The following is a 14,981-nucleotide window of genomic DNA, read 5'->3' on the forward strand; positions in this document are numbered from 1 at the left end:
AGAAGAAACACTCATGGCTCTGGTAAGTGCTAAATTGTAAACAAAAAAACAACCGCAGCTGGACCTTGTCTTCACAAAACTCTACTCCAAAAGGAAAATCAAGGAAGACCTCAAGCTGTGTTTTAGGAATAGAAGAAAGGCTGATAATCTGAATTTGTACTTAATTGGAAAACTGCTTTGTAGTCCTTGATGTAGCATTATGTACTTGATTTCTACTTCAGCTGACTCTCCTTTCTCCCAAGAACTATTTTTCTCCCACTGTTTCTATGCTGTTATTCTCAGCTGACAAATGGGCAATTTCTTACCTCCAGAGGTAAGATCCAGGTTAATCTAGGATCCAGAAGTTGCCTAATGAACAATTTTTCCTCTTCTAATGTATTAAAAACCCAGAAATAGATTTATCTACCCCATTTTTTATTTAACTCTAACTCAAGGGCCCAGCGTGAAGGCTGCTCAAATTCTCTATTACCATCAGGAATACTAACAATTCAGCCCTGTAAGTACCACATAGGTCTTTCCCTTCCACTGCGCTTTGCATATGTATGAGCCTTAGCTAACAGGTTGGGTACACATGCCCTAAGACAACTGTCATTCTGTGCTACTTTTTACATCTACCAGTCCCATTTTCATTGAGGTACTCCTCTCAGCTTATTCTGGTTTGAGGTAACCGTGTCTTTTGGGTGACTTCTACAAACCCTTCAGAAACAGAACAGCGCTTCCCATCCACCGCCCTTCAGGAGATGCTCTAAAGCTTAAGGTCCATCTGACCCCAGAGTTCCCCTTGCACAACAGTGGCAGCTCTGACGACACAGGGAAAGAGGGAGACAACTGGAAAATTTCAGAAGCTGTTGCACCGAATCCTGACACTGAATCCTAAGAGAAATTTACCACGTCATCCCAGCTGCCTTACATTTAAGGAGCTTTTGATGGGGTAGTATGATTAAAACATCAATTCCTTCAAGCCTGCCCACTCCTACCACAGGAGGTAGCTATCTTGATTAAAGCATTAAAACCATACACGTGGCTAGATTCTGACCTCAGGCTTGCAACACCACCACCGACTACTTCTGACTTCACACCATCGTAAGTAAGAGCAGAAGCGTGTTCTGTAGATCATTTACACTCTGCCTGTTTCCTGCTGGAAATGAACATCCGGGTTTCTTCTCTGCAAACTCAGCTTTCGGCAATGGACCCCCAGCTATAGGTCCTGATGCTGGTCCTTCATCTGAACCCACTGGCAATTAGTGTTTTATTACCTGGTAACATTAAAAGCACACCTCAGCCACACCTTCTACACATACAGCTTTTCCTCTGACTGCATGAAGGTACTAGTTTTTTCTGGACCAGCCTGATGTGTCTCCGCAACTACAATTTCAGACAGCAAGGATCTGAGAAGTGGTTTCTGTTCTCCCACTCCAATAAAAAAATCTAGCTAATACTGCTGTGATAACAGTCAAGCGCAGCAGTCATTAATCTGGATAAAGTGATTTTTCACATAAATTGCCTTCTCTCTCCTTAAAGTTTCAGGGCCAAAAAGAAAATACATCACTGAAACAAATGGCTGCTAGAACAAATGAGCAGACTGAAATACAGAAGAGAGCAAAGCAGGGTTAAGGAAAGAGCATTCAGAAAGGAACCGAGCACAGTGCTGCTTACAAAAAAGATATCCTGAAAAAAACCACAAGTGCAGTTATTACCCTGCCACTTTGCATATCCTTTTCATAGTTTCAAAACAAGGCAGCCTACCTCTCTGCTTTCTATATATATCCTGGAAGCAACTTTGTCTCTGAGCTTACACACAAACTAACTTCACTTCATGAAAACGTGCTTAAATTATGCAGATTATTTTTAAGTCACTCAATTATTTGAGTTTGGGCATAAAATACCTGTCTGTTCAGAAGTCCCAAAGCATCTGCATTCATCTAGGACTGTAGGTGCAACATTTCTCTCTTAGGGGAATATAAATGCTTATTTGCAATCAAGAACAATATTTAAATTCAAATTGAACTTCAAGTTAGAAAATGGATCCAGAACCACATTGCTTGACTTTCTTTCCTTATCTGACAAAGCAAATGCTTTAAAACTAAGCACATTCATCTGCCCCCATGGAAAGATATATTCCCTGGTTCAGGCTGACAAAGCCAAGTTTTCAACCCTCGGCATTCACTTGAGCATTTAAAAAACTTTATGCAAGTACATAGGTCCACACATCTCCGGGTACCAAATACTAAGACCGCATGCTCCAAAGCTTCCATTGGTTTCTTTACTGCCCATGGAGCACAGGTTAGAGATTCCTCAGTCAGCAAAAGGCAAAGTATTGCAGTTGTGTTAGCACAGACATCGCTGTAAAGTACCTGCACAGCTTCTGGACCCAAAGGGCTTAGCAGGGACAACACAGCCTATGAAGAGGCTGCTGGCAGTGAGTCACACCACAATGAACAGAAGACACAGGGCTTGAGCCCAAGCAAATAAGCTCAGTAGGAGCCATGCTTTGCGGTGGTGGTGTCAGTGCAAGTGGGTGACTGGAGAAGAGGTGGCAGTAGCACAAGTGGTGGGAAATGAGGAGAAGGACACAGGATGGGGCAGGAAAATGGGTTGTGCAAGTAGGAGGGAGGGGAGCATATGAGGAAACAGCAATCAGTGGTGAGGGGGAAAGAGCAGCAAGGAGAGAGGGAAGTAGTAGCAGTGAGGCTTACCTAAAAAAAACCATCAAGGACCACTAGCCTAGAAGGTAGAGCCTTGGTCTGGGACTCAGGAGATGGGAATTTTATTCTTGGCTCCGCTGTGGACATGCTGGGTTACCTTGGTTGGGGCATTTCAATTTTTTGTGCCTCAGCTTCTGTTTCTGTGACATTATCCCCTTTTTAAAGTGTTCTGAGGTCAAAAGAGGAAAAGCACTATTTAAGTAGGAATAGTTACTATATTTTATCTACTCAGAATTACGGCACCAGAGGAGAGAAGCGTCTCTCCATTTTTTTAAAAGATGCCATGTTTCCATGTCTGCAGAAGAGCACAATGCCCCTATAGGAATCCCTTTTCTTTTGTACTTTAAAGCAGAGGATTATTATGGAAAATTATTAAGCACCCACACAGTTAAAATGACAGAGCATCTTCATTACTGATTGGCAACTCCTCTGCTGCCCTAATTTAGGTACCACATGCCTTCATGCATTCAAATCAGTAAAAACAAAACAAAAGCTAAACTCATTTGACATTTGCAGCAAAAAACTAAAGTCATGTCAGAATATTAAAAATCTCCCAATTCTTGGCCCCACTTCTAAATATAAAAAATTGTAAAAATGCAGAGTCTTACAGCAAAGTGTTCACATACACTTAAAATATTATGATGATCAGGGAGTACTGGAATCATACCGAATTGAAATTCTGCAATTTCCACTGACAAAGTCTTGATCCCAAACCCTGCAGACAGAACTCCCCCCAAGATTGCATTGTATCTGAATAACAAGGTGGTCCATAGGCATAGCAACCTGGAAACAGATGAGAAAGCTGAAAATTAATTGAGAGGCTAGCCAACACAGGAATTGGACTTAGACTCAACCCCCTCCCAACCTGCAAAGGCTCATCTGAAAGCAAATTGAAATCTGACATGTCACAAAATAAGAATGCCTGAGGAAGTTTTGCAAAATAAACATCATCTCAATTTTCTCATCCCCACAGCCAGCTTTTATTCTGGAATAATTACTTTGTTGCTCTTGTTTCTAATCAAGCTGAAAAATGTGTTCTCCCAGTACTCTGAATTTATGCTTCCCCACTCTCCCACAAGGTAACACATGGTTCATTCAGGTCATGATTCAAATACAGAGACCATTTTCATTGCTGAGTATTTTCAGTCACATACTCTCTTTCCATGTTCTACAGAGCCACTGATGAGTAAAAACTGCCTCTGCATTAAAAACAGGTGAATGCAGAGACAACTGACAGATGGAGGTATTTAAAAGTTGTGTAGATGTGGCGGTTAGGGACATGGTGTAGTGGTGGACTTGGCAGTGTTAGGTTAACAGTTGGACTCAATGATCTTAAAGGTCTTTTCCAACCTAAACGATTCTATGATTCTATGAATCTGAATGAAATGCACAAACAGCTAAAGAATGTGCCTTACTTCAGTCCCTTCAACCTCTAAATGGGTTACAAAATAACAACAGCTTTACATATGCAGTTTCTCCAAATGAACTTCAAAGGCACGTATAGTAAACACCTCCCTTTACAGTTGTTTTTTGGGACATTCATCCAACAGAAGGCCATTTCCATACAACTGAAGCATTTTAATTCAAGGCTATTAAACCATTCTTTCTAACATGGAGCAAAACATCTAAGACCAGCACTTACCAGGAATTAAGAATAGCACAAATGCTAAAAGGAAAGAACAAAGAATGTACTACCTCTTTTTTTGCACATAAATCAAGATATTGATATGTCAAAAGTTCAAATGTCCAATTATTTTTGTGTCAGCTAGGGTTTTCAGCAAATTCAGCATAAGCTCCACTTTTCTACTGTGCACACTTTTAAGTGCAATCAAAACCACACAAGATGATTCTCTACCACAGACTGCATCCATTCCCAGCCTTTGGGAAGCAAGACTTACGTCTTCCGCTTCAGTATTTTCTTCTTCCCTTTACAGAATTTTCAGCTGCTCTGAACTATAAGCTGGTAGTAAATACCATGAGCATGACTCAAATACAGATGAAAAATTCTGGAGCCTTTTTTAAGAAAATATCTAGCTAAAAGAAAAAGCACAAGACTTGCCATATGTCGTAAAAATATCAAAATCGCTAAGAGAACACAGGGGACTTTTTGGTGAAAACGTAACATCGCAATTTCAGTGACAAAGATCTGTCATCATCTTGATTTCTAATACAGAGGAAAAGGAAGTGGAAGTCCAAAAATTACTTAAGTCTTGTTTAAATCTGATCCAGAGCTCATGGACTTTAATGGAAAAAATAGTAAGTATTTGATTAAGTGCTGGACTACGCCACAGGCCTGATCTAAATATTTCTGAAACTGGAAGGTGAGGACAGATGTTGCTGTTTCAACTGAAGAGAACTGGAAATTTCAAGATGTGCTATGAATGAGAAAGGAAACCATTGCTCGTCAATAATTCATATTATTATTAACAAACAGTGGGAGAGGGGGAACAATAACATCCAAGAAATAGAATAGCTTGTCCCTCATCTCTCTCCCACCATACTGGCAGGCTGGAATACTACTATCCCTCTGTGATTATTCAGTCTTCAGGACTTGTATCTTGAATCCGTCTTCCCCCTCCACCCTCCTTTTCCCCTATGTTTTAGCTGACTATGTCAGGCTCTCTACTGCCATTCATTTAAATATTTTTCCATGGTCACCTTTCTCCCATACATTCAAACTGATCTCCTTCATCTGTTTTCCATCCTCACCTTTAAGTCCTAGGACTAAAAAAGTGTCATATAAAGCAAAATCAAATCACATCCTTCTCTCCCCCCTGCCCCAATTTCTCTGTGCTCAGCCATGTAGCCAAGCAAAACCTCCTGTCACTCATGCAGAAGTGACCTTTATGGCGGTTGCAGATGGCAAGAACTAGTTAGTCACCAACAGGACTGGCAACATGCAGATAGGGGAGGGAAGCCAGTGTCATGTAAGAAGTGGTGACTGGACAAACGGGAAGAAAGGCAGGACTGAATTTTTCTTTCAAATGAACACACTTCAAATACAGGGTCCAGCATTCTAAGCAGAAAAGCATCAAGTCACAGTGACTGCCAAGCGGCCTAAACAAATCCTCCAAGAGACAGAAACTTCTGACAGAACACACACTTCCTACCAACATTCTTCAAAATGGAACAGGAGTGTCTCGCACAGGTCCACATAGAGGTTGCATGAATAACAACTGCAGACCTCCTAGGCCTTCAAACAACAGAAGTACACAAAACAGCCTCCTCCCCCTCCAACCAAGAGTCTGAAAGCTCTCTGGGCTGAAGGTCAACAGTTCACAACCTGTTCTCCAGCAAAGCTGTGATAGTAAGTTCACGTTTTTGCCTCATGAATGTCAGCTCATTAGCAGGTTTGCTTATTTTCAGAAAATGGGAGGGGAGAGCAGCTGCACAGACACTTGCTTACCTTGTTCCAGTGTTATATATATATGTATTATAAACCTTGTCAGTTTATTTGCATCTGAATGTGAACGCAGAATACTTACATAAAAGGCTTTCTTTGCTTAGCACTGAAGACCTGCATAAAGAAGTCTGTCTTTGCATGCACTGCAGAAGCATTGGCATAGCAGACTGGCTCTGCATTTTGCCTCGCAGACTGACGTTCTCCATCAGGACATCAACAGATAACAGTCACTAAGCTCTGGACACCAGCAAGGAAGGAGGCTTCTTCACTTGATTAGGAGCTTTTCACTGTGTGCTCCCTTCCTTACAGTAGAAAGCCTTAGCTGATTTTGTACAATGTTTTATTCTGCAAACAAAGCATACTGACATACAAAACAGGGCATTCATTTCTGAATGGATGAGCAACAACTTGTTTTTGACATTCAACCATGTACCGTCTACAATAAATTATTATTCACTCTTCATACTACAGCAGCATTTAGAAGTCCTGACCGACGACAAAGCATTTAGTACGTCAAGCTCTCAAGACAAGTCATTACCTCCCAAAGTTTTCAACCTATACAGGCAAAACAAAGGAGAGAAAATGCAGTTCTTGCCCTTTCAAAGATGAAGATCAGATGCAGATATGAAACACAAGATCAGGACCAGGAACAAACCAAAGTACTCCTTTCTTTCCTCCTTATCACCCCAAATTATCCTTTGCGTTTCCAAAAGTATGTTCGTGTTACAGAGGTGAAAAAGTGAACAACATTTCAAATAACCAAGTCACGTTTATTTGTTACATAATTTGTTGCATTCCTCTGAAATGAACCGCAGCAACAGCATACACAGTCAAAATATGCTCAGTACAGTGACCCCCTATGTTATAGGGCACACATACTAGCTGTGATTAATCAAGGAACAGAATTATTTAGAGGGTATGATTACTGGAACAAGATAGTATGTTTATTCGGTACACAGATTTTGGGGGACAACAAAGGTAGAAACCTCAGACAGAACTGCCAAAAAAAGCATGAGAAACTGTTCAGTGCATATAATAAGAGAGGCTAGAAAATGGCACTGAGTCAATAAATAGCAACTTAGATAAGTAAAAAGTACAAGAGGTCACAGCCCGGAACAGTATATTGCCATGAAGAACCACAACCATGGATTAAGAAAAACACTCTACAGTAGAAGTCTCAATTCTGCACTTTTCGCAGAGGACCCATTTGATTATTCTTACAGATTCGTTCAGTATCTGTAATACAGTTAGAATCAGCTTCATAGTCAGTTCAAGTTTCTCATCCATTGAATAGAAAAAGAAAATGCCTTTGAAAATTAGGCCATGAACTATAACTGCTGTAAAACCAAGGGGGGAAGAAAACCCTCGCAGACCATATTACCACCTTAATTCCTTCCCCCCTCATGTGTAAGCTGATACATCATTAGAAAGTCTTCCTGTCCTATTTCCTAAGAGCCCTTCTCTTGAGTATTTTGTAATTCTGTAAGGCTTCTTCCCTGGCAAGCCTGCTTTAAAAATTAAACCACTGTTTAGCAACAGTTGGTCTCATTAAAAGGTGCATTTACCACACAGTAGTATGCTCTATATTTAGAACTTGAAATACATCAAATACCACAGCAAATGTAACTATCGTGGGTGGTAAACATCCAGTTTAAAGGCATCCACTGTATTTGTGTGAAGAACAGTTTTATAAATAGCTTCCAAAATTCTGCTCAACATAGGCAGCTAATAATATCCGAAGATAATTTACACTTTTTCATTTCTCCTACCAAAACAAGTGTTAGGCTTACGTTGTCTGCCAAGCACTCACCTGGAACAAGGACTGTGGGCATGCTCTGAACAATAACTCAGCTGGGCTGCGAAACAGATGTGAGAACTAACCTGAAATTATTAGGAGCATTCTGGTTTGCCTTTTAGGCTGGAGAACTTGTAAAAACTTTCCGTTTAGATTTTGATGTCTTCCTATTCAAAGGCAGCTGGAAACACAGGAGCTATGTCAGATCAAATGGTCCTCAACAGCTACAACTGACTTATGCCCTTTGACAAGAACTTTTCTATTGTTTCCAAGAGCTCTTAGAATTTTTTCTTCCCTAAGCAGTAGCTTCAGAAACTTCAAGTTTGGTTTGCAAGTTAATGATAATTCATGCAGATCTGCATCCCTGTAAACCTATAATAAACTGACGTCTGGCACAGAAGATAATTCCTCAGAAATATTGCTCCTTTCACAGTTTAATCAAGGTATAGCTAGTTCAGAAGGGCCTCATTTTCCCCTTTTGCCAGCCTTCTAAATTATACTTACTTTTTTTTTTAAATCCTAATCTTCTGTTTAAAATGTGTGTATGCATCTATTTATGTTCACTGGCATTTCTCTATGATGCAAACTGGATTTTCTGAGATGCTGGGAGCTCACAACTCCAGTAGAAGTTGGCAGGCGCAATGCATGCTCATCATGACATAAAGATACAATAATAAAAGACCAGAAGGGGCCCTATGTCACTACGTTCTCAGACCATTTCCTTATATCATACACCAATGATAAGCAATTAAGCAGCCTGTTTCTTCCTCAAAGACTTCTCAGAAGAACAAGAAAAAGTCATTCTTTGTTCAATGGTATTGCATCAAAGCAAAATGTTTGTCACTCTATCTGTGGGTAAGAAAGTAAATTCCTGTGAAAAGGACCCATGAAACAACTTTTAAAATATTATAGTTTTCTGTGCATACTTGTTCCTTTTAGTCTTAGAAAAAACTACTTCTGCACTTTCCAACTATTGTGTTAATCATAGGCAATCCTCTTGTAGCACTTCTGAGCTACGCAATCCAAAGATGTCCGTCCACATCCATGATGCTATGATTTCAGGTGTGCTGAGTCTAACGTGGAGTTTGACAAAGAGCCATGGAGTGTCCTGCCCCACATCCAATTAAGATCTGTTTTGCGTAACCAAGAGCTTTGATTGGCTTTGGGACATGAACATTTGCTTCTGTGCCATCACCACACATCCCATGTTCGTTCCATCCCCAAGAGAAGCACTGGCCACCTAAAAGAGAGGATACAAGATATAGAATAAAGACCATAGAAACACAACAGCTTTAGTTAGTTTTGGGGAGCAGATTTGTCAAGTCATCTTCTAATTAGGTTCTAAGAAATTCTGCTAAAGGGGGGAAAAAAGTTCTGGTTCTCTTGAAAATGTAAACAAACCCAAATGAATTATTCTCTATCTTGTTCCATATTGTTAACAACATAAGAGAAATTAAAATTACATAGACATTTGAAAATCACTTAGTAAATACATGGTTCAGTATTTATACAAGGCCCACAGAAATCTCTCTGTATTTTAAGGACCTTCCCTTGAAATTATGTGGAATCGCTGTCTTTCAAGTTCCCCCTAGTAAGCAAAACTATCACAAACCAAGCCCAGTGACTTTAATCATTCACAGCATGATCTGTAGAACTGGGGAACACAGAGTCACAGAGCAGCCAAATTACTTTTCATTCCTGCTTTCAAGTTCACATCTCACCTTTTTCCTTTAAATACAAGACTCCGACAACATGCCTTACTCATAATCATCCTACTTTTGCTTGCTTTGACATAATTTCACTGCTTTTATTATCCTTATTTTCCCTCATTATTATTTATTTTTGTAACATCTACTCTTTTATATCCCAAATCATGATCCATGTATTATTATTATCCCATAGTACTCTTTTCTTGAAGCAAAATATGTAAATTTTGTTCTATAAATGACTGGCATGATAAAAATCCACAAAAAACCCCTCTTATTCTGAACTACAAGAGATATTTCTTCCCTATTTTCTTTTCTTTATTTGGCTGTCACAGACTGTGCCTGTGAATTTCTGTAATAAAAAGAAAGCCACCCTGCAATATAATCATGTTTCTGATGCAATTGTTATTTTTGAAAAGCAGCAGGTATTAACAGCATGAAGTACCATTCTGGAGTCCAAATAATGAGAAGAAAAGTGCCAAAATTCAAAAAATCCAATCCCAATCATAATTCTAAAATAATTTTACTTTTCAAAATTCAGAAACAGGTTATTGCAAAGCTAGCAGGACCGTCTTTCTCTCCTATAAATCCAGTAAGATTTCATTGTCATCTGTTTTCTTTACATGTTACTATATTCCAGTTCTCCTCTTCTGTAATTAAGTGTAAACATTACTAAAGTCAGATGTAATTAAACAATGACCTTTAATTTTCTTGACAATCTTTAAGGCAATGGAACACAACAAAACGCCACTAGAACGTCACAGTAGGCTAGATACTTCTCACCTAATACAGCAGTTCCGTTATTCTTATCTTAGAAGGCACCAGATTTTCTCATGACTATGCATGTGCAATATTGACAGCCAAACCTATATCACAAATGCACATACCTGTGCTGCAGAAAAGTACCCAAAAGTAGATGTGCAGCATATCCCATTTAAATATCAACAGATCAGAACTTCTAAGAGGTTAATTGGAATTTTTTTTTTTTTTAAGGTTCCAGGTAAAATATTTGTGTAAATATTAACAAGCAGGAAAAAGACATCACAAACCAAGACTAAAGACACATCACAGAACAATTATTCAGGGAAAAAATTCAAAGAAAGAAAACCAGCTGCACCTAAGAAAAGGCATTCTTTTGCACAGTTAATATGTGGAAACTGCAGAATAAGCCTACTTATAGTGGGAAAACTTCCAAGTTTAATGAAAAGGGAATATAACATGCCCTTACATTAATAAGATGACTATGGTAAGCTTTTTGTTACTAGACCTACTAGCCATTAGTACAACAACTTGCATGTTTGTATGAAGACTCACTACATCTGGCTAAAAGATTTTTTTTTTTTTTTTTTTCATCCTGTCCCATCAGGACAAGAGAGAGGAAACCAGAAAGTTTTTGGTCACCTTGAATTATAAACTGCTCAATGGAACATTAATGGCATAATAAATATTCAAAGAAACAGTGCAGTAGGATATTAACCTCTCAAATTGATAAATATATCTAGTCAAACATCTTTTGAAAAAACATCACAGAAAAATTTACAAGCTAGGAAACCCCCAGACAAGAACATCTCCCCTAAAATAAGGATCACTGAGTCTTTTCCAGCCTTTATTTCTCCAAGCATGTAGAAAGGCCACCAGATAGATCTTTCTACATGACTCCAGTGAGCTCCAAGGTTACTGAAATGGGCCAAGAGTGAAAACTGGCAAAAGAAAAACAGGGAGTAACTAGGAGTTATGAATAGTCTTATACAAAAATGTCTCGTACATATATGGAGAGCCAGGCAGAAATCTGAAGGGATGAAAGGGCAGCTGACAGATAGAGAATGACAGGCCACAAAAATGATTCTCATCACCATCAAGTCAGAAGTCAGGAAAGCTAAAAGGCAGAGAACTATTGTTGTGAAAATAAAAGGTATTCTATACCACATCTGTCTGTAGAAGATTTAGAGAAAGGTTTGTACATAAAAAAAGCTAGATGCTAGATTTGTGTCAGAGAAAACAGAATTTGCAGAAAACACAAAGTCCATTTCTTTGTAATAACATTAACAAAACTTGCAGGAGGGCTGGGGAAAATGGCTGTGGTGACACTGGCCAGGAGGGAACAAGCAGCTATGTGAATCACTGGCACAGAAGTTGAAGTCAATGAAGATTGAAGATAACGAAGCACCTATTAAAAAAATTACATAGAAGGAATATCTGCAGAGTTAAGGAAAGGCCTTCATTAAGGGGAACTAATGGCTAGCCTCTGGACAAAGGGCACCATTTCATTTCAATTCTTTTTCCTTCCCCCACATTCCCCCCACTTTTTTTTTTTTTACTTGTTTTCTTTTTGATTGCGCTTCTATTCACAGTTTATTGCTGATAAAAACCTCAACACAGCCCCAGCAGCCCTACATGCTTTCAGGAGAAAATTCAATTTTTATGCCTGTGCCATACCTTCCCAGGATGAGACCATTAGAATGATACGTATTAATACAGCTACAAATTGCTTCTAACTAAATTTAAAACAAGCATTGTAGCATGTTCTCAAACCAAATGATTTGTGTTTGGTGAGGTGAGGAGGGAAAGTTGCTCCATGCACTGGTTAAATGAAACAGCATAATACATAGCATTCACCTTTTCCCTTTTAAAACATAAATACTTAAAGTACAAATGAAACCACAGAACTCACATGGCAACACAGCATAATCCCAAGGGAATTTCACTTGAGTTCACAATCACACTAATGAAATTCTAGAGTAAGACTATGATGTTTGGGGGGAAAAAACCTGCAAATATACAAAAAAAGTGGGGAGAAAAAAACACCTTAACAAATCTGTCTGTTTTGGTGACACAAAACAGGAAGGGGCTACTGCCCTCCTTCTATTTGCAATAATTATTTAGGCTTTTTTCAAGGTAACTGAAGTGCCAACTTCAATCCACAGGTTGATTAAACTGGAGAAAAGTACTTCTAGGTAAAATAAAGCTGTAGCATATTGGACAGAGGACAGGATCCTAGGGAAAGAGGATTTAGAGTCTCTCCTCATTGCTGAGTATTCTTCAGATGAGAAGAATCAATGTTAGCAAATAAGATGCTCTGGGTGAGATTCACTGCACTTCAGCCACCTAAAAATCAAGCAACTTAGCTATAGATCGTTATCCTCTAGTTTTCCTCAAGAGCCAATAGAGTCATCTACATCTCTCCAACAGGCAATTCATCTTATCCAAACACCGGTGTCAAAATCAAATCTATCTCACTCTGGTGACTATAGAGGGAGACCAAGTGATAGTCTTCCCCTAGGCATATCAGTTTTAAACAGCTGAAGACAGGTTACGATAAATCACATCCTTACAATCGGTCTGAAGGTGAAGCAAGGAAAACTGGAAAAAGGAAGCTACAAATATCACTGCGGCCTAGTTTCAGGCTACAGTCTGCTTCTAAACCAGCCTGTGCCCTGGAGGCTTATCACTGAAATCTTTAAAAGCTTGTCTCTTTTCTGCTTCTCCTCTCCCACTCTTCCAACCACACAAACAAACAGAAGTTGGCTTTAAAGACAATCCAAGTATCTTGAAGCTAAACTATTCATCAGACAGCTTCACATTTTAAGGATCCGTTAAAATGTTTTAGTACAGCTCTATTGTATAGGCTCTGTGCTCCTAGCAATACTCCACAATACCTCAAATTATTGTTTTTTTTAACCTTAAATTAGTGCTACTCTACAGAGTAGAGTTATAGATAAAGTTACAGTAGGCAAGAGATCAGCTCAGGGCAAGTCAAACTTTAAACAGCATCAGGGCTGGACCACGAACAAAATTCAGGTGTCTCAGCCATCCTCCCCTGACTATTTGAAAGCATTCAAAGGAACAAAGTAACACTACACAGAAGGAGATTTAGACCATACTTCTCCCAAGGAGTTGTAAAACACAAGTGAGTAAGTCTTCCTATTTTTTCAGGACATCTGGCAATCCAGGGTGTCATGTAAAATAAAAGGAAAGAAATATCCCTCTAAACTTTTGTATTTTTGTTAGCAACAATTCTGTCATTAGCGTAAAAGATTTGCAATTTTAGAACTTAAGAAACAGGGTTGATACCAATTGTTTTCTGCAGAAAAACATGGAAACATATTAGTAACTAAAAGTGAAGTCTAAGCATTCTGCAAAATCTTATTAAAGGCAAAGTCTGTTAAGTGGAATATAAGATGACATGATCCCAAGACATTATACGGTACCTCCAAAAGTAGAAAACAAATAAGAGATTCATATAGTGCCAGTTTTATTATGGAGCTACATTTATACCCACATATTCAAGGAGCAAGCTGTTGTGTACTCCAGGCAGCCCATCCAATTGCTGCTGGAGTTGCTCAGGACCACAACCCTCAGAAGTGTGCGTCTGACTTTACAGTGAGTAAGCTGGATAAAAATCACAGGCATTGCAGTGCTAACACAATATACAGATAGGAAACAACATAAATTTTTTATATTAAGTGCAAAGTCATGGTGCTAAAGACATGTTGATTTCAAAGTTAGCCTCCAGTCAACAATCTGTCCTCACTCCACCTTTACATCATTAGTGGCTCCCCAGGCAGCGGACCTAGACCACTCAGTCCCCTCCTCAGCAGTGGTTTTACACAAGTGAAAAATCAGATGACTTCAGGTAATGCATCTGTGGTTCATCCTGGTACTTGGAAAGAACAACTTCCAATGGCCTCAAACAGCTACTCATAACAAATGCATGAAGCCTGCATGATGTGGACTTCTCTGACTTGGTGCTCTAAACTGATATGTGAATTTTTTTTTTTTTTACAGCAGAAGCACTGTCTTGTTAGTTGGACCTTCTCTCTGCCTATACTTGTATATTATGTAATACAGCAGGGACTTCAGACTGGGTCAGGGCCTCAAGGCCAACTGTCAAAATATCCAATTACAATATACAACTAACTATTGAAGAGAGTCAGAAAATCAACTTGAGTATACAAGATGCCTAGTATGGCTTAGGGAGCCACGGTGGTACGTGGGATACCATAAAATGGAGCAATAAGGCTACACATGTCCTTTGAAATTAATTTCATTTGGGAAAATCTAATTTCTAGTTTCTCTTTCAATATCAGTATCTATCCCACAAATGGCAAACAGAAGAGCAGTACAGAGCACATCTAATCTTTTCTATCCTCATTGCCATAGCATACGAATAGCCAAGAGTTACAAAATGGGAAGGGGAAAGAATCATGTTTATGACAATACAATTTCCAAGCATGCAGTGAAGAGCAATGTGGCACATCCAGCATGGCCTGAAAACTGTATATGGGGAGGGAGTCCAACATACAGCAATGCAGAGAAGTACGGAAAGATCAGTAAGAATGGCACTTACCAAAAAAAGCCTTAGCAGCTTCATA

General features: G+C 39.1%; 2 protein-coding genes across 6 annotated transcripts in view; one reads left to right on the forward strand and one right to left on the reverse strand.

The window, feature by feature from the left end:
• The window catches only part of KCNC1 (potassium voltage-gated channel subfamily C member 1), a 134,349-nt gene that overhangs the window by 116,648 nt on the left and 2,720 nt on the right, over positions 1-14,981 (forward strand). The gene's annotated exons all lie outside the window — the stretch shown is intronic.
• Positions 6,858-14,981, reverse strand: part of SERGEF (secretion regulating guanine nucleotide exchange factor) — a 169,502-nt gene continuing 161,378 nt past the window's right edge. For 3 of the 4 annotated variants that reach the window (XM_076344114.1, XM_076344112.1, XM_076344111.1), the window contains one exon: positions 6,858-9,143. In XM_076344114.1, coding sequence (XP_076200229.1) covers positions 8,977-9,143 — 167 coding nt within the window. In that variant the 3' untranslated portion in view covers positions 6,858-8,976. The remainder of the gene's footprint in view (positions 9,144-14,981) is intronic. The other variant, XM_076344113.1, reaches the window with a different exon arrangement.

This window comes from Aptenodytes patagonicus, chromosome 7 (assembly GCF_965638725.1).
Source record: "Aptenodytes patagonicus chromosome 7, bAptPat1.pri.cur, whole genome shotgun sequence".
Lineage (NCBI taxonomy): Eukaryota > Metazoa > Chordata > Aves > Sphenisciformes > Spheniscidae > Aptenodytes > Aptenodytes patagonicus.